At 37.7% G+C, this 25,642-nt stretch overlaps 3 protein-coding genes across 4 annotated transcripts; 1 reads left to right on the top strand and 2 right to left on the bottom strand.

Moving 5' to 3' along the window:
• Window positions 1-91: 91 nt before the first annotated feature.
• Window positions 92-3,867, bottom strand: LOC143470751 (fibrinogen-like protein A). The gene is made up of 7 exons (XM_076969025.1): window positions 3,741-3,867; window positions 3,426-3,615; window positions 3,179-3,348; window positions 2,905-3,001; window positions 2,603-2,699; window positions 1,324-1,455; window positions 92-354 (listed from the first exon to the last, which is right to left on the bottom strand). Exons 1-7 carry the CDS (start codon window positions 3,810-3,812, stop codon window positions 177-179), a joined length of 936 nt encoding a protein of 311 aa, XP_076825140.1. The 5' UTR covers window positions 3,813-3,867; the 3' UTR covers window positions 92-176.
• A 9,844-nt stretch (window positions 3,868-13,711) lies between these two features.
• Window positions 13,712-17,675, bottom strand: LOC143470807 (fibrinogen-like protein A). Its single transcript, XM_076969085.1, has 7 exons — window positions 17,568-17,675; window positions 17,248-17,437; window positions 17,001-17,170; window positions 16,727-16,823; window positions 16,425-16,521; window positions 15,139-15,273; window positions 13,712-14,062 (listed from the first exon to the last, which is right to left on the bottom strand). The coding sequence occupies exons 1-7, from the start codon at window positions 17,637-17,639 to the stop codon at window positions 13,876-13,878; spliced, it is 948 nt and encodes a 315-aa protein (XP_076825200.1). The 5' UTR covers window positions 17,640-17,675; the 3' UTR covers window positions 13,712-13,875.
• A 2,278-nt stretch (window positions 17,676-19,953) lies between these two features.
• On the top strand, window positions 19,954-21,764 carry LOC143470518 (uncharacterized). 2 transcript variants are annotated; one of them, XM_076968697.1, is made up of 4 exons: window positions 19,954-20,313; window positions 20,512-20,694; window positions 21,090-21,280; window positions 21,495-21,764. In XM_076968697.1, exons 1-4 carry the CDS (start codon window positions 20,178-20,180, stop codon window positions 21,537-21,539), a joined length of 555 nt encoding a protein of 184 aa, XP_076824812.1. In that variant the 5' UTR covers window positions 19,954-20,177; the 3' UTR covers window positions 21,540-21,764. The 2 variants fall into 2 exon arrangements, with proteins under 2 accessions (XP_076824812.1, XP_076824811.1); XM_076968696.1 differs by having other exon boundaries at window positions 19,958-20,313; window positions 21,090-21,328.
• The last annotated feature ends 3,878 nt before the right edge of the window (window positions 21,765-25,642 follow it).

Genomic DNA, 25,642 nt, shown 5'->3' with positions numbered 1-25,642 from the left:
ATGACAAATGCTTTACTTTGTTATAAACCAATTTGACTCAATCAATTTTAACAAAAAAGTGCAACACCAAAATTTATGTTGCTGCAAAATTTCATTCTGAAACATTGCATTTTAATAAAGCATCTTGTGACATTCATTTGACGATTGCATTTACAAGGCACGTTTATTTTGTTTTTTTAATCGCATCGAAACATCATTTTGGTCGCTTCCATTCCGCCTGATTGCTTGAATTGCCACCATTCTATTTTCCCTCGACTGTTTGAACGACCCCACACGGCATTCAAAGCGGAATGTCGACAACTGCCATACCACCAACCGCCGCTTCCTCCGTATTCATCCGCACAGTTACCACCACTGCACAGAGTTTGAAATCACAAAATCAGTTTCGTTTTCAAGAAAATATCGGTGAAAACAATGTCGTCAAATTTGTTAGATTGGCAAGCTTCCCTGTGTTTTTACAAGCTTTTGCTAAATTATTTGCAGAATTTTAAGCGGTATTTTTCACAATTATTGGCATTTTTTTACAAACATTAACAGACGCAAAGTTGAAGAAAACCTTAGTTAACGTATTTAGAAATTATAAGTTATAACAGGCTAATAGCGAACAAAAAGTACCTGGCTTATAATTTGGCGGTGTAGCAGTACAATTACAATGCACTTTATGTGCATATACCATACATGCTAGTCATTTCAAGCGAGTAAAAGACTTATTCAAGTAAAGAAAGAAAATGCTAAATATACGGCATAGATACCGGTACTACGACATTTTTATAAAAATGACAGGTTTAAAGAAGTTTTATTTGGCCTTTAAGAGAACATTTAAGTTTATTTATACAACGAATGATGACGAAGCATTGCAGTAAAAGCAGAAAATGCATAAACGTGTAAACGTCCCCATTCACTATCGGATGCACAAGTGATATGCGAATTGACATTTATTGCTTTTATCCGCGTAACATTTTACTCAACCTAACAATGACTGTTTGTCATTCTGATTTGATCTTCATTACTATAGGACGGTGCCTAATGTTTGTTTCAACGCATCAGTGGTAGGTTACGTTTTAAAAAAAGTATCTTGGTTTGTTTGTTGACCGCACATTTTCCTTGATTTTTTGTTTATTTTGTCTGCTTCACAAAGCGTCATAGTTATGTCAAACTCATCTTTGAAGTTTAAATTAAGAAAAAGTTTGCAAAGCTTTGACGGAAGTTCGTTATAGCTGTCCAAACTAACGCAGTTTGACAAGAATGTCTCCCTAATTTCTAATTACAGGGGAGCATGCTTATAGAGTACACAACTAGGCTAAATATGTAACAACGTACGACCTTTCATCATTGTCTCGATCACGGGCTGTAAAAGGACGATTGTTGTGATAATGCAAAGCGTCGCCTGCAGTACCACTGTATGAACCGATGTGAAGACGAAAGAGATTGCTTTCATCATCAACCGAGAATCCACTGAACAGAAAGAAAACGTTGGATTTTCAAAAAACACAAGTGGTTTGTAGCTCAAGTTTGTCTATGCGTTAGACTTGAACTTATTGGTTAACGTCAGATTGTCATGAAATATGATTCGAAAGCTGCTACAGTCTTTTTTTCGAAAATGAAGGTAGGACAATCTTCGCTGTAAGGAACTGAATAATAGTCATGAAACGGCGATAGTTGTTGAATGGTTCTGTGCTACATTTGTCTATTGGTAAGTCTTATATTATAGCCTACAGTCAGAGCCGCTTTTAGGCCGATTTTTGAAATTGGGCCCCGCGTAATCACTCAAGCGTAAAGTCAAAATGATCCTAACCTGCCCTTTTTTATCAGAAAACTTGATTGATTTTTGCAAATCACATGATAAACGAGTAATACGGCGTTTTAAGTTGTTGTATGTGGTGTTTCAAAATTGTATGCCATAAATTGAGAACTATCTTCGGTTTCTTGCCTGGTTTATTGGCATAAAGCGAACAGGTTTTGGTTTAATTACATAAATCTAATTGTTTGAAACGTGGTAAAGCAAGATTAGGACATGTCACTTAGTTTATTTTATCACTTTAAAAACATATTTCATTAAACTATATTTTAACACAAACGGGTCAGGACGACCGGACGGGACGGGTCAAACAAAGCGACTTTATTCCACTTCAGTTATGTAATGGCATAAAGAGTGAATACTGTGGCAAATCAACATGCCAAGTGCTAACATGGAAACACACTACACTGTATTTCATCGCGTAAATTGCGATCTGGCAGAGAAAAGTAACTTGATGAAATTTATCGTACGTTTAAATATGAAAATTTATTTCGAGGCGTTTATAAGCAATTTTTGGAGCGTTAAATCACAAAATTTCGGGACTCCTCTTCTCAACGCAATTTTGGTTTAGCATATCAAATTAAAGTAAAAATAGAATAAAACGCTAATATTCGTCTATTCTAATAAGGCAGAGATAAGAGGTCCCGCTAACAGTAACGAAATTGGGCCCCCGCACTTTAACTCCTGCCCTGCCAACAGTAGGAGTCGAAATAACATGCTGCATTAACTAATTTGTTTATAGGCACACATATGTGTGCAATAAATTTATATAATGAAAAGATCATTTGAACAGTTCAATATTACTTGTAGTTGGCGTATTTGTAAACATCATCAAAGTCCCAAACTTCGATCTTCAATCTGCAATTGCCACTCCGTGTGAGTCGATAAATTTTCTCCAGCCCTGCAATAAAAATAATTCCTTTTTCTGTAAGTATTGCGGCTATTTGTCCATATATACTGGTAATAAATAGTTTAACTTATCGAGTTAAGACAATAGGTTGCAACTGTCTTGTAGAATTAGATTAAATCGAATAGGTTAGACTAAAATGATCACTAAAACCACAAATTCAACCACATCTTAAACTACACATGACGTAGTGACGCACCTAGCCAAAATTCTCCTGTCATTTGCCCAAATCCTGTCCTGTAAGCATCCCAGGTTTGTTCAAAGTCTTCAGTTCCGTCTGTGCGTCTTTGGAAAACCTGGTCATGAAAGAACCTTCAATCGAATTTGGTAAAAACAAACTTTAGGCCTACATTAATTTTTGTATTAAATTTGTATACTACGTAGCTTTTAGTTAATTTTTAACGAATAGGAAAAAAGTAAAAGAAAAAAAACGAACGTATGAAATAAAAACTAAAAGAAGCAAACAGTCTCACAGTCCATCCATTTTCACATAACACTTCGTCGCCATTTTGCAAAGTGTGCACGCCATTGGTTGTGGACGCATCAGCACATGACGACAGGGCAGGTGCTGCTGTGGTCGTGGTTGTTGATGACGTGGTCGTAGTAGGCGTAGTAGTTGTTACTGTCAACAGTTCTTCAAGACCTAAACGTCGACACATTTTTTAACAAAAACTATTGACATAACTTTCTCAGAAAATAAGCACAGCAACACAGACTCACGTGTTAATTTCTCCATTAATCTGTCCCCGAATGACCCCAGTGAGCACGATTCTCCCTGAATACCGTTTCGTCCAATTTCTCCAGGTTCTCCTTTGATTCCTTTGTTTCCAGCTTTTCCTGGAATCCCAACATCACCTTTGTCACCTTTTGTTACATCACCATTGATCATGTCATCATTGCAGACCGTCACCTGAGAAACAGCTCATGGATTATTCGTTTCAGAGTTAATTGTCAACACGTTATAAAGTAGATTAATTGATTTGATTCATTGCTATTCATAATTATTATTACTAAACGTATTAAATTAGAACTAACCTGTCTACATTGCTGTAAAAATGCCAACTTCCAACAAAATGCCAACAAAACGAAAGAGATTAACAACTTCATAACTTCAAGATTTCCAACGCTTATTTTCGTGAAAAATTTCACCGCATACGCGTCTATGAAAAGCATCGTGCTAATACAGGCTGCTATATAGCAAGTCGGTGAAGGAAAAAAGAATTCGAGTCGATTTGTTTACCAGCATCCGAGGAATGTTACCGAGGAAATCCCGGATTTCAACAAAGTGTCCTAATACGGCGTTGTGTTATCAAAAAAACCTGATTTCAAGCGCTGAAATTTAAGCTGCTTTTAGCTTTTTTTCGCCACCTGGCTATATATAGCAAAGCAGAGTGTTACATTGACCTGTGAGCAATCTATCTGACGAATGCAAACCGCGAACTTCAACGAAATATTCCCATACCGCTCTGTATTATCAAAATAAACCACTTGTTTTGAAGCACTAGTACAGAAAACTACTTCCTTAAAACGTGTAAGAAAACTTGGATGATTATACGCTCTGTTTTAGCAGTTTATTGCAACAACGCTGCAATGAATTCCTAATGCTTTGAAGTTGAAGATATCGAAATATCGTAAATGTTTTCCAAGATTATAATCTGACATGAATTTATTTTAATTCAAATGGTTAAGTGTCTCTACAAGTTTTGTTAATTACCATGACGTCCAAGCATGTGTTCGTATTGTTGCATGTTTATGGACACATAAAGGTTTTAGACTTCTAGTGTCTTGGTTGTATCAATTAAAACAAGACGCGACATTTGTTTGAATTGGACTCAGCATAAATAACTCTCGAAGGTGTTTATTTATTTATTTTCAAAGTTCATATTCGATCGCAACAGCTATATTGCACTAGTTTAGCCATATTGATTTTGTAGAAATTTACAGGGCGCAGGTGTCGTCGGACAATTTGTCAGGCCATTTTTTAGCGACTCTACAAATCTATTTCAAGCATTAAAAATAGCTTCTTTGTAGTTTATGTTGCAGATCAATGTTTTTCTTGTTGCTTTTTTCTACTTAAAAATAGAGCCCTACACAAGAATTAAATGGTACAGATTGAAAATAAAAATTATAACAGGGAATGAAATGGGAAATTTGAAATATATGCAATACATTGGAAATAAACTTTTGGTTATAGTCTCACTAACAAGCAGGGTTAACCTTCGAGCTGACAACATGTTCAAATCAGTTGAAACTTTTTGCAACAGATAACGAAATTCTAATTGAAATATTTCCTTATCTTCGAAGTTTCATGAAGTATTTAATATTTTTAGAAATATAGATAACTATACGTTTTAGGGACCGTGGAAATATTTTTTTAGATCACTTCATTTTTCTAAACCAGTCATCGATCCCAAATAGAAACTAAAGCTTTTCATCACAGGCCCAAGGCGTCATAAAATAGGACAAACTAAAAGCCTGGAAGAGCTGAAACAGCTGAAATTGAAAACAGTGTTTTCCAACTAGGCCAACTATTTTCTTCAGCCTTTTCAACCCTTTCAGCATTTTCAGGCTTTTAGCGAGATCTCATAAAATGCGTAAAAATCTTCGATCTTTTCAGTGTGTGAGGCCGAATATGTATATAATGTCCGTGTCGTTTGCGAATAGCGATATTTTCAATTCATTATTGCTTAATTTTAGGCAACTAACTTTTCACATAGTTGAAGGATTGCATTAGGGCAGCCATCTCCCAGCAGCAAAGAAATAACCAGTTTTTCAGCCTTTCAGTCCTTCGATATTGCGCATCAAGGTTTGGTATAACAGATCACTATATCTAACTGATAATATTCTCTAACTCCGAAGTGAGCCATAATGCAACGTAAATACATAATACAAGTTACCTGCATAGTATATGAGAAGTTCAACCTCCAAAGAAAACCTTCCAAGCGACTTATAAAAATCGGCGAATAAAGTATTTCACCCTGGCATTTGTTCGCCTGTTTATAATTACATCTTAGGCTATACCGCATGGAAAACAACTTTACATCATTACATTTTCGCCAAAATAATTTAGCCTTTTGTTAAATCCAGGTCAATTGGCAATTGGTCAGATTAGATCGAGTTCGGCAAGACCATTTTCATCGGATTACTTATAGCATTTTGGATACGAATTTGGATAATTTTTGTAGTCTACATTCAGCAAAATGAAAGATTTCTCTACTATCAGAAGATCGATACATGTATTGCGAACTTGTTGGGCAGTGTTAGATTTTACTTTTTCTTTTTCAAAATCAAGTGAGTTATTTGGGATTCGCTTATTTGGCCGCCATACACCGCAAAATGATATAAAATTTCTTTTTTGATTTATTATAAGCTCGGTAAAATTATATGGTATAACCAAATAATCCTGTGATTAATTTCTAGACATTGCCATAAAGCGTGAATTCGCAATTTTCTGGTGTTATTCTTTGTCGCACTATAATTCACTTTATTGCAAATCCTTTCTGAGGTTTTAATCTGAAGATTATAAAGTTTTTAATTACGCGATTTGTTTGTTTTTTGCATATGATGAAAACTTGCTTGTAAATATTTTTCAGCTTATCGGAGGGAAAGCAGATCCATTTACAAAGTGGTTGCTCGTGCTTGTATAATATTCTCACAACATGCGAAACAACGTCTCCTATTATAGAGCCTTTACCCGGGCTTTTTAACAGCAGGTGGCGAGGCAACCGCACTTATTATTATTAAGCGAGACTTTGTTGATGGCGTTAAGTAACACCGACCTTCAATATTACAGCCAAACGTCTATTGGGCATAACGTCGTGCAAGCTGTCATCGTCATGAAGCTTTTCGCCCACAATCATCGGAACCTTGTCATCTTCCTCCAGCAGAAAACCCAATGAATTCCTGCTGATAAATTAGCCTTACCCTACTGAATAGAATGGCTTGGTCCACATTAAGCGGGGATCCTGGCTAATCTGCAATTGTTCATAAAAGTTTAACGTAATCTCTTATCAGACAAGTTTCACCTGCGGCAGACTGGGCTAAGCATAAACGTCGACAACTGCAACAACGTCAAAGTTCATTGAAGACTCTACCCTCAGAAATTGCTCCCGTGTCGCTACCTTTATTTTCCTTACAAGTCTTTATACGCTGGTCATTTCCGATGCTATCCCGTTGACTAGGGCAATTATTTCCAACCGCTGATCCGTGACAAACAATCGTGCCGTGAGTAGTCTTTACTCATCATGTGTGCCATCGCCAGTGGAAAATTATGAAATTTCGTCAGATGGAAAATTTTCGTCAGATGGAGGGATGAAGGGAGGTTCCTTATTGGGTGCCAGAAACACGAAGTCTTGACAACTTTCGAGAGACGAGCAACACCTTATGGAGGATATGATTATGATTTTTTTGGGTTTGAATCATTTTGGCGCCGATTTTCCATGCAGGGTTCCAGTCAGAGTCGGAAGGAAACATGACCATGTGCGCTCTGAGCTCTAGCAGGAGCAAAATAACCAGCGGCATAGCAACTACCAAAGAAAGTGTGGATTGCTGCAGGACATCGAAGGATGCGCCCCAGTTCAGGCCCGCTATAGCCGTTTCACAAGAGCAAGTCGAGATAAAATTTTAATCTTCCTTTTCTCTATGTGTTGGCGGAAGTTTAGGGAACGATTGAAGATGGTAACCAGATATTTTGGGTTTGGGTCGAAAGGAATGGAGTGACCGGATCAACCGCATAAACAAACTTTTAGTTGGTAATGCGCTGCGTTACATATATGTCTTGCTTTGCGTAAGTACTTTCGTCTCTGCCCAGTTTGTCAACACGAAAAGCTTATTTTTATGCAGTATGTTTAAGCATATTTTTTTGTACAATATCTTTCTTAAAGAACAGTAAATTGGCAAATTTTCGCCAGATTTCCTAATTTGTCTGCACTTGAATTGATTCCACTAGCATTTCTGAGCTTTCCGGAAAGGATCATTCACAGTTTCTTTAAAGTTGTTTTATGAAAATATAGAGGTATTATAATTGTGCTGGAATAGGAGTTAGTAAATACTAAATTCAGTATGTTGTTGTCTGGAAAAGTTTTGAGGTACCAAGATTCTCTATTAAATTTCAATGCTGTAACTTTAATTTGGATGCCTAATAAGTTATTGTGCAGTTGAACATGTTAATTTGTTACGTGTTTTCTGCTCGGTTTGACGTGCCTTTGTGTTTTCTGCCTTCGGCCGGAGGCATTGATAATTGCGATTACGCCTTGCCCGTTGTCGAACGTGTCATTCTACCGATGCCTGTACTGCTGTGTAGACGTGCCCACTTTTTACCATTTTATGAAATACAATCCTATAGTTTAACTGCAGGTCCCTTGGAACCAGCATAAGAAAAAGGCCGGTAACATTTGACGAGCACGGCAGGACCTGCAGTTTAAAAACGTGTATAAAGAAAGTGATCTGGACCGAGTTTTATCCGCGATGAACTTTTTTTGCCCTCCTCCGATGTTTGAACTTGGAGAAAGTTTTAGCTCGTTTTTATCAACGTTTGAAAGTTTCTGCGACAGTGTGGACTCAACAGCAGCTGCTCGAAAACATGCTTTTATGCTCAGTTTACCGGAAGAGATGAAGTTGGAAATGAAATGCAACGGTGCAGAGTTAGGCACCATGAACTACGAAGAACTGAATTCCAAAGCTGAGGAAGTTGCTTGTTGCTCGCTTCGATGTGACAAGGCCAAACAACAGCTTATACAAAGGACCCAAGCATTAGGTGAAACGAATCGAAGTTACGTCAATGCCCTTGTCAATTTGGGAGCAATTGCATACCCGAAACCGGAAGATGAAAGTACGAAGAATGACGTCTTGTATAACGCTTTAATAGCTGGACTGCGTAACAAACATGAAGCAGAAAGGCTGGTCACGTACAACATGGAGGTACAGTGTCCAAAGTTTTTAGATGCTGTCAAAAAGCTATTAATGATGGAACCTGCGCATGTGCAACAACACCAAAATGCAACCGTTTCCAAAATATAGCCAATAAAGCAAGGCCCATCAGCTTTCGAGGAAATGAAACGAATGATCCAAGATTTGCGGCAGGAAGTTGACACCTTGCGTGAATCACTATCGGAGATATGGCGGAGGTCTCGTCTTAACCACATTCATCCCTTTCGCCCCCGGGAATCACGCACGTGTTTTGCATGCGGAGAAAGAGGACACATCAGTCGATATTGTATTCAACGCAACCGCCAGGGAAACGCCAACGGGGCGGGCACAGGTGTCCGCCCCTGAATCCATCACCACAGCCAAAACGAGAATTGGTCACTTACAAGATACAGACCGTCTCTGCAGAACAATATAGGTACGTTAACGTTGTCATTAATGGTAAGCCCTTGTTTGCGCTTGTTGACACTGGTGCATCAATTACCGTCATATCACATTTGGCTTTTCAACAATGTTCCGCTCAAGATTTAAATGACTGCCCTTCAAATGTTCGATTTCTTGGCGCAAGCGGAACCGTTATCGCGATGGCAGGAAAAGCAAAGCTAAATTTCACCGTTGCCGGAATAGAGGCCACTCGCGACGTTTTTGTTGCGGAGAACTTGTCGGAGTCTTGTATTCTGGGTTTGGATTTTCTTCAAGACCATGGTTGCATCGTTGACTATGATGTGATGACACTCAAGGCTGGTGGGGGAACATTACCGCTATTGAGAGAACCAGGTATTTTGCACAGTTCCTCGATTGCATTAATTGAGTCACTGCTTATCCCCGCGTTTACTGAGGTTGTGTTGCCCTGTAATGTTAAAGGCCCTACAAAGTCCAAGTCCAACGACGTTTTTATACAGAGATCTGCAAGCCTACTAGATAAATACGAAATCTTAGGCGCAAACTACGTAACAAAAACTAAGGAAAATTTGGTACCAGTTAGACTTGCCAATTTTACGAATAAAAGCAAGTGCATTCCGGCTGGGACAACTGTTGCAGATTTAATACCAATTGTTGGCAAAAATGTTTCGTACATTAATGCCTACTCATTATGTTGTATATCGGAAGAGGTTGACAAGCCAGCGACTGATGATGACGTGTCGTCTCTTATTGCACAACTGCATCTAAATGATCTTAATTTGTCAGATGTTGAGCCGGAAGCTGTATTCGAAGTAATTCGGAGACGGAAAGCTGCGTTTTCACTCTCTAAACGTGATCTTGGTAAAACCAATATTCTTACTTACAGTATTGACACGGGAGACGCTGCACCGATACGCCAACACCCGAGAAGAATGTCAGAAGAAAACAAACGAAAGGTAGACGAGTTGCTAAAGAATATGTTAAATGATAGCGTTATTAGTCACTCACAGTCGCCTTGGTCTAGCCCAGTTGTGTTGATAAAAAAAGGACGGCAATGTGAGGTTTTGCATTGACTACAGGGCTGTCAATGATTGCACTAAGAAGCATAGTTTTCCTTTGCCACGGATCGATGACAGTTTGGATCAACTCTCGGGGTGCAAATATTTCACCACACTAGACCTTAAATCTGGTTACTGGCAAATACTGATGAGTGAAGGCGACCGTGAAAAGACAGCGTTTACTTGCCATCGAGGTTTATTCAATTTTAATGTTATGCCGTTTGGACTAGCAAACGCACCTGCCACGTTTCAGCACTTGTTGCGGATTGTGCTCGATGGGGTTGAATGGAATGGTGCATTGGCTTACCTGGATGACATCATCATATATGCACGCACCTTTCAAGATCATCTGCACAACTTGGACGACGTGCTTTCCCGATTAGTTGCAGGTGGCCTCAAACTTAAACCGACTAAATGCAATTTGTTCAAAAAAGAAGTTAGATTCTTGGGTCATGTGGTTTCAAAATCTGGTGTATCCTGCGATCCGGAGAAAATCTCTGCGGTTTCCAATTGGCCTGTGCCCTCGTCGATAAAGGATGTAAGGCAGTTTTTGGGACTCGCATCATACTATCGCAAGTTTGTCAGAGATTTTGCCAAAATTGCGGCCCCACTGTACGATTTGACGATGCCTCAAAAACAGTTCTGCTGGAATGATAAATGTTTACACTCATTCAACTTGTTGAAAGACACACTCGTGACAAACCCGGTATTGAGATACCCGGACTTTACACAGCAGTTCGTCTTCGATACAGATGCTTCAAATTCTTTGCTTGGCTGTGTTTTGTCACAGATTGTAGAAGGTGAAGAGCACCCAGTTTCATACGCAAGTAGGTCTTTAACGAAAGCAGAAAGAAATTATTCCACCACGAGGAAGGAACTCCTGGCAATTGTTTATGGGGTGCAGAAATTTCGTTGTTATCTTGGCACACCTTTTCTTCTTCGCACGGACCACGCTTCGTTACGGTGGCTGTGGACAGCAAAAGAGACATACGGTCAATGTGCGCGCTGGTTTGAAATATTGGCTGATTTTGATTTTAAATTAATACATCGCTCTGGATCAAAGCACTCCAATGCAGACGCACTTAGTAGAAGGCCACAGAGCAGCAAAACGAGTGATTCTAATAGCGTCGAAGTGAATCCTGAGAGGTATCCGTTTGAAGTTAAAAAAAACTTTGAAACCTGTGAGACCTCGACGGAAAGTGCTGTAAGTATTGATCTTCGTGAGGGTTTTGGTTGGACTCCTGATCAAAGTTCACAAGCTCAAAAGTCGGACGAACATCTTTTCGTAGTACTAGGTTGGATTAGAGCCGGCGCAAGATCCCCTTTTAAGAAAATTAAGAAGTTGAGCAGTGAGGTTCGACATTACTGGTCTTTGTTTGGAGAGTTTTTTTTAGTACACCAGTGCTTGTACCGCAGTCTGGAAGACACACTGGAAGGAAAACGTCTTCAGTTACTGGTTCGTAAAGATATGCGTCCGAGTTTGCTGAAAGAGTTACATGACGCATCACATGGAGGAGGACACATGGGTGGGTGTTGATAAAACAGCTGAAAGAGTTTCAAGACGATTTTACTGGCCCCGCTGGAAAACGGATGTCCGTGAGTATTGTGAGCTTTGCACACTCTGTGATTTACGTAAAACTCCTTCTAGAACACCAAGAGCGCCCTTGGTACCTTCCGATGAGTTGGAGCCGATGCAAAGAATAGAGATGACGTCCTTGGAGGACTTCCTGTGACACATTCAGGAAACCGTTACATACTGGTAGCCACTGATATGTACACTAAATATATGCAGGCTTGGTCAATGCCATTACAGACAGCCCAAGAAACAGCATTTGTTCTCTATCATAACTGGATGACGATTCATGGTGTTCCGGAGCGTATTCACAGCAACCGAGGAGGAAACTTTGAGAGCCAGTTGTTTAAAGAGCTTATTGATCTTCTCGGCTGCAAGAAATCAAGAACCACAGCATTCCACCCTTCTGGGAACGGAGCAGTTGAAAGGGCCAACAGAACCATTCTTTCCATCATGAAGAATTATGTCCAGCGCGATCCACTATCCTGGGATAAATCTCTCTCCTCAATTTGTGCGACCTATAACGCCAGTCGACACGAAGAGACAGGTGTTTCTCCACATTTCCTTCTGACTGGACGAGAATTGAGGTTACCAGCAGATTTGATGACAGGACAGCCTTCAAGTCATCCATTATCGTCGGCAATGTTCGATTTACAAGACCGTATGCGGCTTGTCCACGAAGTCGTGAAAACGAGACTCGACCAACGTCGGCAATCCATGAAGGAACGTTTCAAGCGGAGTTTCAAGTAGTAGACAAGGTCATGCCGCGAAACACTGTCATATCAAAAGATGAAAAGTGAAGGTTTCACCTTCCTTATTCAGGCCCCTACGAAGTTGTTGAGACTTCTCCGCCGGTAAATTATCTGATTCGCAATCATGAACGGACGTTAAGAGTACATTTCAACAGGCTAAAGCTAAGCAGAGGTGACCATCATACGATGCCTTCCTATAGTCAAGCTAGTTGCCCAGAATATGTCCCCCAGCAATTGGACATGCCCTTGACTGGAGCTTACTTTTTTAATAGGCCTAACCGATCAAATGCAAATCGTCACGAGAGTAACAATTTTAATAACGTTTGTAACTCCCGAAATAACGGTCGACTTCGCCGAAGCCCACGTCGCACTATTCGTTACCCAGACGTCGAAACGTATTAATTGTTTATTTGTGTGATGCTTGATGTTATGTTGTTGACTACTTTCCTATGATTTGTGTTTTATATACCACAGTTTCACATATACCAAGTATGATGGTATTTTATTTCGGATCCGTTTATATATCGTCTATTTTAGCTATCAATCTCACGTTTTTATACCTTTTGTTGTGTTATTGGCATGAAGCATTATTTGTATTAACCCACCTTTATTGTGTTTGTACTATTGTTTTGGTATAGTCAACAAATTTTTGAATTTACATAGAAATGCTTTACCTTGATTTCCGTTTGTTTTTATTGGTGTGATAATAATAATTTTTTTCGCTACTGCACCGTTTTACTGTGTTTGGGGAATCGTTTTTGTAAACCTTTTTTTTGTGGCCCACTGTGGCATGCGTGGTCGACGATTTTCTTCAAGATTAACACATTCATCTGGGTAACAGAAGTACTAGCGGTTGCTTCGTGATTATATTGTAATTTGTCGTTTTATTTTCCATATATTTAGCTTATAGCCAGTTATGCTAATGTCGAAGCAATGTCGAAGAGAAATTTATTGGAGGGGAGGAGTGTTTACGTGTTTTCTGCTCGGTTTGACGTGCCTTTGTGTTTTCTGCCTTCGGCCGGAGGCATTGATAATTGTGATTGCGCCTTGCCCGTTGTCGAACGTGTCATTCTACCGATGCCTGTACTGCTGTGCAGACGTGCCCACTTTTTACCATTTTTATGAAATACAATCCTATAGTTTAACTGCAGGTCTCTTCGAACCAGCACAAGAAAAAGGCCGGTAACAAATTGACACAAGCTGATATGTATGGAAAAATCACTGAGTTTATTCAAGTCTGTATAGCTATTTAATTTGATCAATCAATCGTCGTTGTTGAGTATCAATCAATCAATGACAAATGCTTTACTTTATTATAGACCGATTTGACTCAATCAATTTTAACAAAAAAGTACAAGACCATAATTTATGTTGCAGCAAAATCTCTTTCTGAAACATTGCATTTTAATAAAGAATTTCATGACATTCATTTCACGATTGCATTTACAAGGCACGTTTATTTAGTTTTGTTCATCGCATCGAAACATCATTTTGGTCGCTTCCAGTCCGCCTGTATGTTTCCAATCCCACCATTCTAATTTTCCCCGAGTTTTGGAACGACCCCACACGGCATTCAAAGCGGAACGTCGACACAGGCCATACCACCAACCGCCGCTTCCTCCATATTCATCCGCACAGTTGCCATTACTGCATAGAGTTTGAAATCACAAAATCAGTTTCATTTTCAAGAAAATATCGGTGGAAACAATGTCGTCAAATTTGTTAGACGGGCAAGCTTCGTATATCCCCGTGTTTTTATGAGATTTTGCTAAATTATTTGTAAAATTTTAAGCGGTGATTTTCAAAATTATTCGTAATTCTCATAAACATCAGCAGACGCAAAGTTGAAAAAAACTTTAATTAACGTATTAAGAAAATTAAAAGTTATATCAGACTAACAGCGAACAAAAACTACGTGACTCATAATTAACGGTATATCAGTATAATTACTATGCGCTTTATGTGCATGTACCATACATGCTAGTCATCCCAAGCGGATAAAGGACTTATTTAAGTAAATAAAGAAAGTTCTAAATATACGGCATAGATACCGGTACTACGACATTTTTATAAAAATGATAGATTTTAAGAAGTTCTATTTGGTCGTTTATTAAAAAATGTCAATGCCTTGTTGGGAAATGCAAGTAAACGCAGTCAACAGCAAGAGCGCATTTAAGTTTATGTATACAACGGATGATGACAAAGCATTGCAGTAAAAGCAGAAAATCTATGAACGAACAAACGTCCCCTTTTTACTATCGGATGCACAAGTGATATTCGAATTGACATTTATTGCTTTTATCCGCGTAACATTTTACACAACCTAACAATGACTGTTTGTAATTCTGATGTGATCTACGTTACTATATGGTAAGTTTCAACGCATCAGTGGTACGTTTTAAAACAATTCTCAATTTTTCTTTGCTCATTATAAAACGCAAAAAACATGTTGATTTGTTTGTTGACCGCTCATTTTTCGCGATTTTGTGTTTCTTTCGTCTGCTTCACAAAGCGTCATGATTATCTCAAACTCATCTTTGAAGCTTGAATTAACCAAGAGTTTGCATAGCTTTGATGGAAGTTCGTTATAATTCTCCAAACTAACGCAGTTTAACAAGAATGTCCCTCTGATTTCTAATTACAGGGAAGCATGCTCATAAAATACACAGCTAAGCGATCATGCCAATAAATTACACAGATAAGCTAAATACGTAGCAACATACGGTTTTGAATCGTTGTCTCGATCATGGGTTGTAAAAGGACGATTGTTGTGATATTGCAAAGCGTCTCCTGCAGTACCACTGTATGAACCGATGTGAAGACGAAAGAGATTGCTTTCATCATCGACCGAGAATCCACTGAACAGAAAGAAAAACTTTGAATTTTCAAATAACACAAGTGGTTTGTAGCTCAATTTTGTCAATGCGTTAGACTTGAACTAGTCGGTTAACGTCAGATTGTTATGAAATATGATTCGAAATCTGCTACAGCCTTTTTTTCGAAAATGAAGTTAGAGGACAATCTTCGCTGTAACGGACTGCATAATAGTTATGAAACGACGATGGTTGTTGAATGGTTCTGTGCTACATTTGTCCATCGGTAGGTCTTATGTTATAGCCTACAGTCAGAGCCGCTTTTAGGCCGATTTTTTTAGATTGGGCCCCGCGTAATCACTCAAGCGTAAAGTCAAAGCGATCCTAACCTGCCCTTTTTTATCAGAAAACTTGATTGATTTTTGCAAATCACATGATAAACGAGTAATACGGCGTTTTAAGTTGTTGTATGTGGTGTTTCAAAATTGTATGTCATAAATTGAGAACTATCTTCGGTTTCTTGCCTGGCTTATTGGCATAAAGCGAACAGGTTTTGGTTTAATTACATAAATCTAATTGTTTGAAACGTGGTAAAGCAAGATTAGGACATGTCACTTAGTTTATTTTATCACTTTAAAAACATATTTCATTAAACTATATTTTAACACAAACGGGTCAGGACGACCGGACGGGACGGGTCAAACAAAGCGACTTTATTCCACTTCAGTTATGTAATGGCATAAAGAGTGAATACTGTGGCAAATCAACATGCCAAGTGCTAACATGGAAACACACTACACTGTATTTCATCGCGTAAATTGCGATCTGGCAGAGAAAAGTAACTTGATGAAATTCATCGTACGTTTAAATATGAAAATTTATTTCGAGGCGTTTATAAGCAATTTTTGGAGCGTTAAATCACAAAATTTCGGGACTCCTCTTCTCAACGCAATTTTGGTTTAGCATATCAAATTAAAGTAAAAATAGAATAAAACGCTAATATTCGTCTATTCTAATAAGGCAGAGATAAGAGGTCCCGCTAACAGTAACGAAATTGGGCCCCCGCACTTTAACTCCTGCCCTGCCAACAGTAGGAGTCGAAATAACATGCTGCATTAACTAATTTGTTTATAGGCACACATATGTGTGCAATAAATTTATATAATGAAAAGATCATTTGAACAGTTCAATATTACTTGTAGTTGGCGTATTTGTAAACATCATCAAAGTCCCAAACTTCGATCTTCAATCTGCAATTGCCACTCCGTGTGAGTCGATAAATTTTATCCAGGCCTGCAATAAAAATAATTCCTTTTTCTGTAAGTATTTCGGCTATTTGTCCATATATACTGGTAATAAATAGTTTAACTTATCGAGTTAAGACAATAGGCTGCAACTGTCTTGTAGAATTAGATTAAATCGAATAGGTTAGACTAAAATGATCACCAAAACCACAAATTCAACCACATCTTAAACTACACATGACGTAGTGACGCACCTAGCCAAAATTCTCCTGTCATTTGCCCAAATCCTGTCCTGTAAGCATCCCAGGTTTGTTCAAAGTCTTCAGTTCCGTCTGTGCGTCTTTGGAAAACCTGATCATGAAAGAACCTTCAATCGAATTTGGTAAAAACAAACTTTAGGCCTACATTAATTTTTGTATTAAATTTGTATACTATATAGCTTTTAGTTAATTTTTAACGAATAGAAAAAAAGTAAAAGAAAAAAAACGAACGTATGAAATAAAAACTAAAAGAAGCAAACAGTCTCACAGTCCATCCATTTTCACATAACACTTCGTCGCCATTTTGCAAAGTGTGCACGCCATTGGTTGTGGACGCATCAGCACATGACGACAGGGCAGGTGCTGCTGTGGTCGTGGTTGTTGATGACGTGGTCGTAGTAGGCGTAGTGGTTGTTACTGTCAACAGTTCTTCAAGACCTAAACGTTGACACATTTTTAAACAAAAGTTACTAACATATTTTTCGTACAAAATAAGCAGAGCAACACAGACTCACGTGTCAATTTCTCCATTAATCTGTCCCCAAATGACCCCAGTGAGCACGATTCTCCCTGAATACCTTTTCGTCCAATTTCTCCAGGTTCTCCTTTGATTCCTTTGTTTCCAGCTTTTCCTGGAATTCCAACATCACCTTTGTTACCTTTTGTTACATCACCGTTGCTCATGTCATCATTGCAGACCGTCACCTGAGAAACAGCTCATGGATTAAATTATTCGTTTCAGTGTTAATTGCCAACACGTTATACAGTAGATTAATTGATTAGATTCATCGTTATTCATAATTATTATTATTAAACGTATTGAATTAGAACTAACCTGCCTACATTGCTGTAAAAATGCCAACTTCAAACAAAATGCCAACAAAACGAAAGAGATTAACAACTTCATAACTTCAAGATTTCTAAAGCTTATTTTCGTGAAGAAATTTACCGCATATACGCGTCTATGAAAAGCATCATGCTCATATAGGCTGCTATATAGCAATTCGCAGAAAGAAAAAAGAATTCGATTCGATTTGTTTACCAGCATTCGAAGAATGCTATCGAGGAAATTTTGGATTTTAGCAAAGTGTCCTAATACGGCGTTGTGTTATCAAAAGAAGCTGATTTCAATCGCTGAAATTTAAGCTGCTTTTAGCTTTTTTTCGCCGCCTGGCCATATATAGCAAAAGATATAGTATTACATTGACCTGTGAGCAATCTATCTGACGAATGCAAACCGCGAACTTCAACGATATATTTCAAAAACTTTTAGTGTTACCAAAATAAACCACTTGTTTTGAAGTGCTAGTGCAGAAAACTACTTCCTAAAAACGTGTAAGAAAACTTGGATGATTATACGCTCTGTTTTAGCAGTTTATTGCAAAAACGCTGCAATGAATTCTTAATATTTTGAAGTTGAAGATATCGAAATATCGTAAATGTTTCCCAAGATTATAATCTGACATGAAATTATTTTAATTCAAATGGTTAAGTGTCTCTACCAGTTTTGTTAATTACCATGGCGCCCAAGCATATGTTTGTATTGTTACATGTTTATGGGCTCATAAAGGCTTTAGAATTCTATTGTCTTGGTTGTATCAATTAAACAAGACGCGACATTTGTTTGAATTGAACTCAGCGTAAATAACTCTCGAAGATGTTTATATATATATTTTTTTCAAAGTTCATATTCAATCACAACAGCTATACGCGAGTACAGCCATATTGATTTTCTAGAAATTTCCAACACGCAGGTGTCGTCGGCCAATTTATAACGTCATACTATTCTTAAAGAGACTATATATACTACAAATCCATTTCGAGTATGGAAATACACTCTTTATAGTTTATGTTGCAGATTAGTGTTTTTCTTGTTATTTTTTTCTACTCAAAAACAGAGCCCCAGACAAGAACTATCTGGTGAAGATTCGAAATAAAAGTTATTATAGGAAATGAAATGGAAAAATTTAAAAGAAATGCAGAAGCAAACTATTGGTCATAGTAGTTAATCACAGGCCCAAGGCTCCATTAATTGCATAAAAAGCTTCGATCATTTCTTTGAATGAGACCAAGTGGCCATCCGTATAATGAGTTCGTCGTCTGCGAAAAGCGATAATTTTAATTCATTATCGCCTACTTCTAGTCGATAAATTTTTCAGAGCTCTAGGTCCGTAAACATTTAATTATGGTTAATTATGTTTACAGTGAGAAAACATTTGCTCGAGTTACTACTGTAATATCCTGTATTTGTATAGGAAGGTTTTTGGAAGATGGAGTGCCACCCCTCGGCATTAAGGGATAACGTACGCGCTTAGTTATCAAGTGCTTAACGCAAGCAGTAGGATCATTTTGTGCTTTAGTTTCACCAACACATGTAACCAAAGCTATCCATAGCCATATTTGGCACTTTGCACGTCGAAAACGGAAATAGGGTTGCAAAATACTGCTTGCAATAAACAGCTTTCCCTATAGAGCATGACAAGGTGATTACACCGCGTGCTACCTATAAATTTTCCATTGTGCGCTTATAAACGTTATATTTGTGGTCATATTCTATAATTAACAGTAGGCCACGATCTTAAGTCTACATAAATATCATATCAATGATATGATTATCACTTCAACCATTGTCCAAAATTTTTGATTTTGAGTTGTATTTTCAAACTTTTGATTGCAAACACATTTTGTCAACTATATCAGCGTAACGTTGCCAATGAGTAGTGAAAGCTAAAACATTAGCACTAGTAATAAAACTTCCAAAACCTTTTTTAATGTGATTATCATTTTCAGCCACCGAAAAGTAAACATCGATTTAGTTTATACAAAATAGAACTGCTTTAAGAGAGGACACAGACACAAAATCATGTTTTTATGAAAATTGATCCATCCTAGGTTAGAATTGTTATGCATTAACCTAAAGCCATATACAGCATATAAGGAATTCCAATCAACCATATATCGCCTGCACACAACGTCTAGCGCTTTAGCTTATATTTTTGCAGTCAGCTTTCCATCAGCGTAGTTATAAGCTTAATAGGCATTTTACAGTGTATAGGTAGTTGTCGCTATCGTCACAGCACAAGGAAGAAAAACAGTATTAGGCTACTTGCAATGTTCTACTGGTTATTGTTTTACTGAAACAGTTTCGTGCTGACACATACTTTATAAATATTGGGAAGAAACTAGAGAAAGATTGCAGGAAACTGCTTTGCTTCCATTAAACGATATAACGAAAGATTGTGAGACTGTTGTTGTAACATAATGCTGCACATCAAGCTATCAGGTGGCTGACTTGCGCTTTTTGTAAATCTATCAATTTTACAAGTGTGTCAGTTTCTTCAGGTTTTATGAATATCGCAGGAGAAAAAGTTTCTAAAAAGCAAAAACAAATAGTCACTTGAGAAAGTTTGTATTTATTTTTATCGAAACTTTTGCTTATAAACTCATGGCAAGCCAGCAAGGCCACTGGATCACCAATCGACATCTGTACGAAAACCCTAATGAATACGATGACGTAATCAACGTCAATCCTAACGTCGTTGAACGGATACAAAGCTCTTCAACAACCAGCCAGCATAAACGTAACTTATGTCAAACGAACAGCCTCAGTTTCTTTGTAGTTGATGATAAATTTGTGTTGAATATTATTAACTGCAAAGTTGGCAAATATTGAACGTGTTATTGTAGTTGTATATACTTTTATACGCTTTCTTGTATAGTTCCTGGCCGGGGCGTACATGTGAGTGTATTCGTAAATTATGCTCTGTCTTACTGCACAGTAAACAGTAAAATGGATACTTGGAAATTTGTCAGTGGCTTGGCGTTGTTGATGTCGTTTATTTCTGTTGGAGTGGCGTGTGCAGCTTTGTTAGTGGTTACGAAATCGTTGGAACAACCAGATTTTCTTCGACAAGGCAACAAAGATAAAAACTGGGAATCAATGCAAAAAGCCAACAATAAAAGTGAGAGTTTTAAAGCATTTCAAACCTGTTTTTGATTTTAGTTAGATATCTTTCATGGTGTTGTAGATTGGTGTTTTTAATCTGTCAGTTATCATTGTTTCATCGGAAAAAGCTGCATGTTCAAAACTATTTCCTACAGGTTAACGTAAGTTAAGCAAAGTAACCTAAATCTTTTTTCCGCGCTAACAACAATTAAACCCTAAACAGATATAATCAATCTTTGCATGTTAATGCATTCTCTTTTCCAATCAGTCTATTTTAACAACGGATTGTATGTAGGCCTATGGCTGTACTTCCGGTGATATACTTACTTTACTGTTTTTAGCTATAAGCTCTTGTTATTCACTAATTGCTGCGTAGTGAAATTCCTTAACAATGCTGTCATTGTGTTTCAGGTGGGTGTTCACGTGGTTTTATTTTCAACAATACTTGCATTTTCCTCCCCCCTCTGGAAGTTCTTGCCAACTACAGCCAGGCTGCCAATGTTTGCGCTTTGGCTGACGCCGAACTTGTCAAGATAACAAATGAAAAGATGTTTGAAGCGGTGTGTGACGGAATTCTGAAAATGCGCCTGGAGAAAAGCAATGTTAGTTCTGGTCAGAACACTGAATATTGGATCGGAAATACTTTTGATGTGAGGGCAAGCCCAAGCGATTAAAAAGGCATTTACTGTACAATAATAAGCTAAAATTAACAAGTTTGTGGCATTGTTGAAAACGGAGACTATGTGACGCTCTAAAGATTCTAAACTGCCGAGTTGAATTGCTTCTCGTTTCATTCTATGCTTTTATTTTGTACAGCCCGTAAACAATCCAGGCCATCTAATCACAGTTACAGAAGACTGAAAAATTTCACTCTCCCAATGGCAGCCTGACTTTCCTTTAACAGGCTCAATCGCCAAACATGATGTGAATTTGGCTATCGATTTTTCGTTCGGCAAAAATGGTCGCAATGGCAAACTTTTCAATACCGTTCCTGATTACTATTTTGAACCAGTTTGTCAATACTTAATCTGGCAATGATGTTTGCCATTTTTATCATTATATTTATAATAAAATTACTTATCTGAAGTGTTTGACATGTTAATTAGGTTTGTCTAAGATGGTATCAGATATATATAGCCTATTTATAGATAACGTAAAACATTTTTCACTTTCTCTTAGGATTTCACTTAAGGTGTATAACTGTAATAATCCTTAAGGTGTATAAGAATTATTACAAAATTTGCTTCATTTGACTGCAACGCACGCATTCGTAGACAAATAAAATCATTGTTACACTTTAACGTATTCTGACTAAGGAATATAGAGATTCGTTTTACTTTAATTCTGAAACGTAATGAAAAAGACCTGACTCGAGTCAAGTCAAGTCATCTTTGTACTTTCTTAAAAAGAGACTCAAGTCAAGTCGAGTCTTCGAAAAAAATGACTCCAGTCATTACGACTCTGAGTGACAGTTTATTTTGATATTATTTCATTTTATCACTCCATAACATTATTGGATTAACACGCTAACGAATTAAAATTAGTAGCTAAATGGTAACGTATTAATTAATACAGTTGATAAACCATGTAGCCAAAATACCGCACTGAGTATAAACAAGATGCCATAGAAATAATACATACATACAACACAGCATACAATTGCATAGGACGAGATTTATCTTATCTTATGGAATAGCGAAACTTGTATATTCGGTTATAGGAGTTTCGTGAACTGGTAAACTGTGGCAGAATATCAACGCATTTAGGGTAACAGTGACCGACTATTCGGATTAGGATTAAACCCAGTTACCCAATATGCGCTAGGCCTAAGTTATGCCAGTTATGCTCCCGACAACCTACAAACCAAGAACAGATTCGGCCCGACAAGCAAAAACCGCTTGTCCAAGTTCATTGTTATCGTAAATGTGCAGCTCACCTTGTTGCTCATTATGTTATTAGTTCTTACTAACCTTTGTTTAAGCCTTTTAGTGAACCATAGCATAGTGACTGAGAAAATTAATCCATATCCAACCTAAAACCTAGGTTATCTTTTTAAGCGTTAAATGCGCTTTTCTCCCAATTTACGTAAAACAACAGAATGTTTAGATGTATTAGCCTACGTATTTACGCGATTCGTCAGTGTTTCGAAGTTGCAAAAAATAACGCCAGGAAATATCACGGATGACAACTGCTGTTTGTAATCAAGCTCTCTGTGCAAAGCAATCACCCAAGATTATGTTTCTCGTTGACTTTTAGTTTTTCTTTTTTTCGCATTTCAGACTCAATGTAAGTGCGTGTGATGCATGGAGTTTGGCGAAGTTTACGTAATCTTGGAAAAGATGAATTTAATAAGGCTATAGAATAATAATATTAAATAAATATGACGAGTTTAAGCTACCAAAAACGTTTAATTAGGGTTCTTATTACTAAGTTTGTATAATTCTAGCGTTTGAAATAAGATTGCGACTTATCAATTTGCTCGTTTTGCGGTTTTGAACTATAACTTATGTTGTTTTCTTTATGTTTGGCCTTTTGTATAAAGTACGGAACATATCTACACAAATTACATTTAATCGGAACAAACTAAAACAGTCGGAAAATCAGTATCCTACTGAAATGGCAAATAAGAAAATTGCCAGTTAAGCTGGGATTTAGAATACGGTAATGATAGGCCATTCATTATGAATGCATTTTTTAATCATAAATGAACACTTTCAATTTTCAAAAATTCACGTTTTCAAGAGAAAAAGTAGCAAAGTTTAGTTATCAGATCAACCAAACAGTTGTTGTTTAAGAAATAAATAACTTATTTGTTCCTGCAAGGCACCTTCAGTTTCTAAAAAAGACAAACAGTAATATACACCACATCGAAAACGATTTGAATCATTACAGTTTTCTACAAAATCATATGCAATACTAAAAAAACTAAAGCTTTCGCAAATAAAAATTCTTAAAACCAGTAAAAGTCTAAAAAATCTTGTCATGTCTACAGGGACCTATAGTTTGCTAGAAAACTTTGGGGTGCAAACTTTGGGTAATTTGCATAGATGGGCCGTACCGCGGTACTATATTACCATATTGCTGTACCGCTGTACTTTTTTAGTTGCGATACCGGTACCGTCGGTACTTTTGAAAAAAAAGTAGGCCTACAGAATTACGTTTTTTAAGAAATTTCCTTCGGTCCCGGTACTCAGTACTTTTCACTTGATAATTTCAAAATTTTAACAAGTTATTTGTTCTTAACACATGTTATTTATATGTTATTTAATTTATGTTGTACATGTTATTTAATTCTTAATACTAATTTTAGCATTTGTTGATCTCATATAGGCCTAATACTGAAATGACAAGTAAACTTGCAAGCGATTAACGTCATATATGTTTTGACCTGGAGCAAAGAGATTTAAACACAGTGTTTAAATCAGTGTTTAACAAACAGTGTTTAAATCTCTTTGTCTGGAGTAACCTTTACCAAGGATATTATAGCGGCAAACATTGCATTTGCAGCAGCATATTTTTCACAAAAAGCACCGGTACCGAGTACCGACAAAGTACCGAACTACTTTTTTAAAATAGCACCGAATGTCGGAACCGTCGGTACATTTTTGCCAAGAACCGTTATCGACGGTACTTTCAAACTACCGACTGCCCACTTTTGGTAATTTGCATCGGCAGCGGTGGGTAGTACCGCAGTATTAGGCCTATAGTAGGCCTACCGAACTACTGTACCGCCGTACTTTTTCAGTACCAAATTAGTACAAAATTATCTCTTTAAATTTTTTATTAGATATTTATACTACAGTGATCATTGCTTTATAAACCACCTCGGGACCGGAATTCCTTTACAGTTTACACTCAATGACCGTGGCCATTTTGATGCTTATCTATAATTAAGTGATATCTATTTCGATATACAAGGCATTTTCAGTTGCATTTAACCGTATTATTGCATTTTACACAAAAAGTTAAGATGTTCATAGATGTATTTGTTCCACTTCATTAGGTATGCTAGTCGCGGGAAATCGACTCAATGTCCATAGGCCTATGCCTTATTGCCTTAGGCCTATGCCTACATAGTTTTATGTTTTACCGGTTTTACATAGGCCTAGCGGTTAGTGCATGGTGGAAAGCATGCCTAATGCACCTTCTACATTTTTAATGACTGTGCTGGCTGCACCTAAGTGTTTCACGTGTCCCTCTCGAAAACGGAGCCCACAGGCTCTGCGTTTTGCCTACCAGACTGCTAACTGTAACCAGTGAACCCCAATTTTAACCATCTTGTACCCTGTCACCACGATTTTGGCCATCATGCAATCCCAAAATCTTGTCGAAAAGCGCCATGCTTTCCAGTATGGGGCCTAGCCTACCCGGGAAATTAGGTTGACGCAAGATTGCTTATTTAGCTTGAGTTTAGGCATAATAACTCGACTTCCGCCTTGAGTTGATTCAGTTTACCTCCTTATACTTGTAGGCTATCTAGGCCTAATCACTTGAATGGATCAATGAATTACAGATGTGACTGATGTGAGTCAGACTCTGACAAAGTAGATGGATAACGGGACCGCCGAGGTTGCCCACCTATAGATGGATCAGAACTTGCACCAAGACAGACTCGGTAGCCGGGGCTAAAGCGACGAGATATCATCGCCAGGTTTAAGTCATGCAAAGATTTAATCCAAAGATAAAGATTATCATAGGCCTACTATATCGGGATGAAGTACTGAGAAATTGGGTCTAGTGCAGAATTGCACAACCAAATGACGTCACAATTTGAGTAGATGGGGTCTAGTAGCCTACAGTAGTATAGAAATGCATCTTGTGGTTGTGCACTTGTGCACTAGATCCATGAAAATTTGAACCGCTGGCTTGCACTAACTATTTCGAAGCATTGTTAGATTGCCGTTACGTATTTGTAAATGTTAAGCTATCGCTTGTTGATTATACCTGTACTGGTATATAATGTA

Source organism: Clavelina lepadiformis, chromosome 9, assembly GCF_947623445.1.
Source record: "Clavelina lepadiformis chromosome 9, kaClaLepa1.1, whole genome shotgun sequence".
In the NCBI taxonomy this organism is placed as follows: Eukaryota; Metazoa; Chordata; class Ascidiacea; order Aplousobranchia; family Clavelinidae; genus Clavelina; species Clavelina lepadiformis.
Note: the sequence above shows the minus strand (reverse complement) of the source record. Positions and strands in the feature narration are given on the sequence as shown.

Bases quoted from the DNA above. Each gene is read 5' to 3' on its own strand.
- LOC143470751 (XM_076969025.1), bottom strand. From the start codon at position 3,812: ATGAAGTTGTTAATCTCTTTCGTTTTGTTGGCATTTTGTTGGAAGTTG. The intron at 3,616-3,740 runs GTTAGTTCTAAT...GCTGTTTCTCAG, and splicing joins TTTTACAGCAATGTAGACAG to GTGACGGTCTGCAATGATGA. The intron at 355-1,323 runs GTCGTACGTTGT...AACTCTGTGCAG, and splicing joins GATCGAGACAATGATGAAAG to TGGTGGTAACTGTGCGGATG.
- LOC143470807 (XM_076969085.1), bottom strand. From the start codon at position 17,639: ATGAAGTTGTTAATCTCTTTCGTTTTGTTGGCATTTTGTTTGAAGTTG. The intron at 17,171-17,247 runs GTGAGTCTGTGT...GTCAACGTTTAG, and splicing joins ATTAATGGAGAAATTGACAC to GTCTTGAAGAACTGTTGACA. The intron at 16,824-17,000 runs GTGAGACTGTTT...TTTCATGATCAG, and splicing joins TATGTGAAAATGGATGGACT to GTTTTCCAAAGACGCACAGA.
- LOC143470518 (XM_076968696.1), top strand. From the start codon at position 20,178: ATGGCAAGCCAGCAAGGCCACTGGATCACCAATCGACATCTGTACGAA. The intron at 20,695-21,089 runs GTGAGAGTTTTA...ATTGTGTTTCAG, and splicing joins GCAAAAAGCCAACAATAAAA to GTGGGTGTTCACGTGGTTTT. The intron at 21,329-21,494 runs GTGAGGGCAAGC...TATTTTGTACAG, and splicing joins GGATCGGAAATACTTTTGAT to CCCGTAAACAATCCAGGCCA.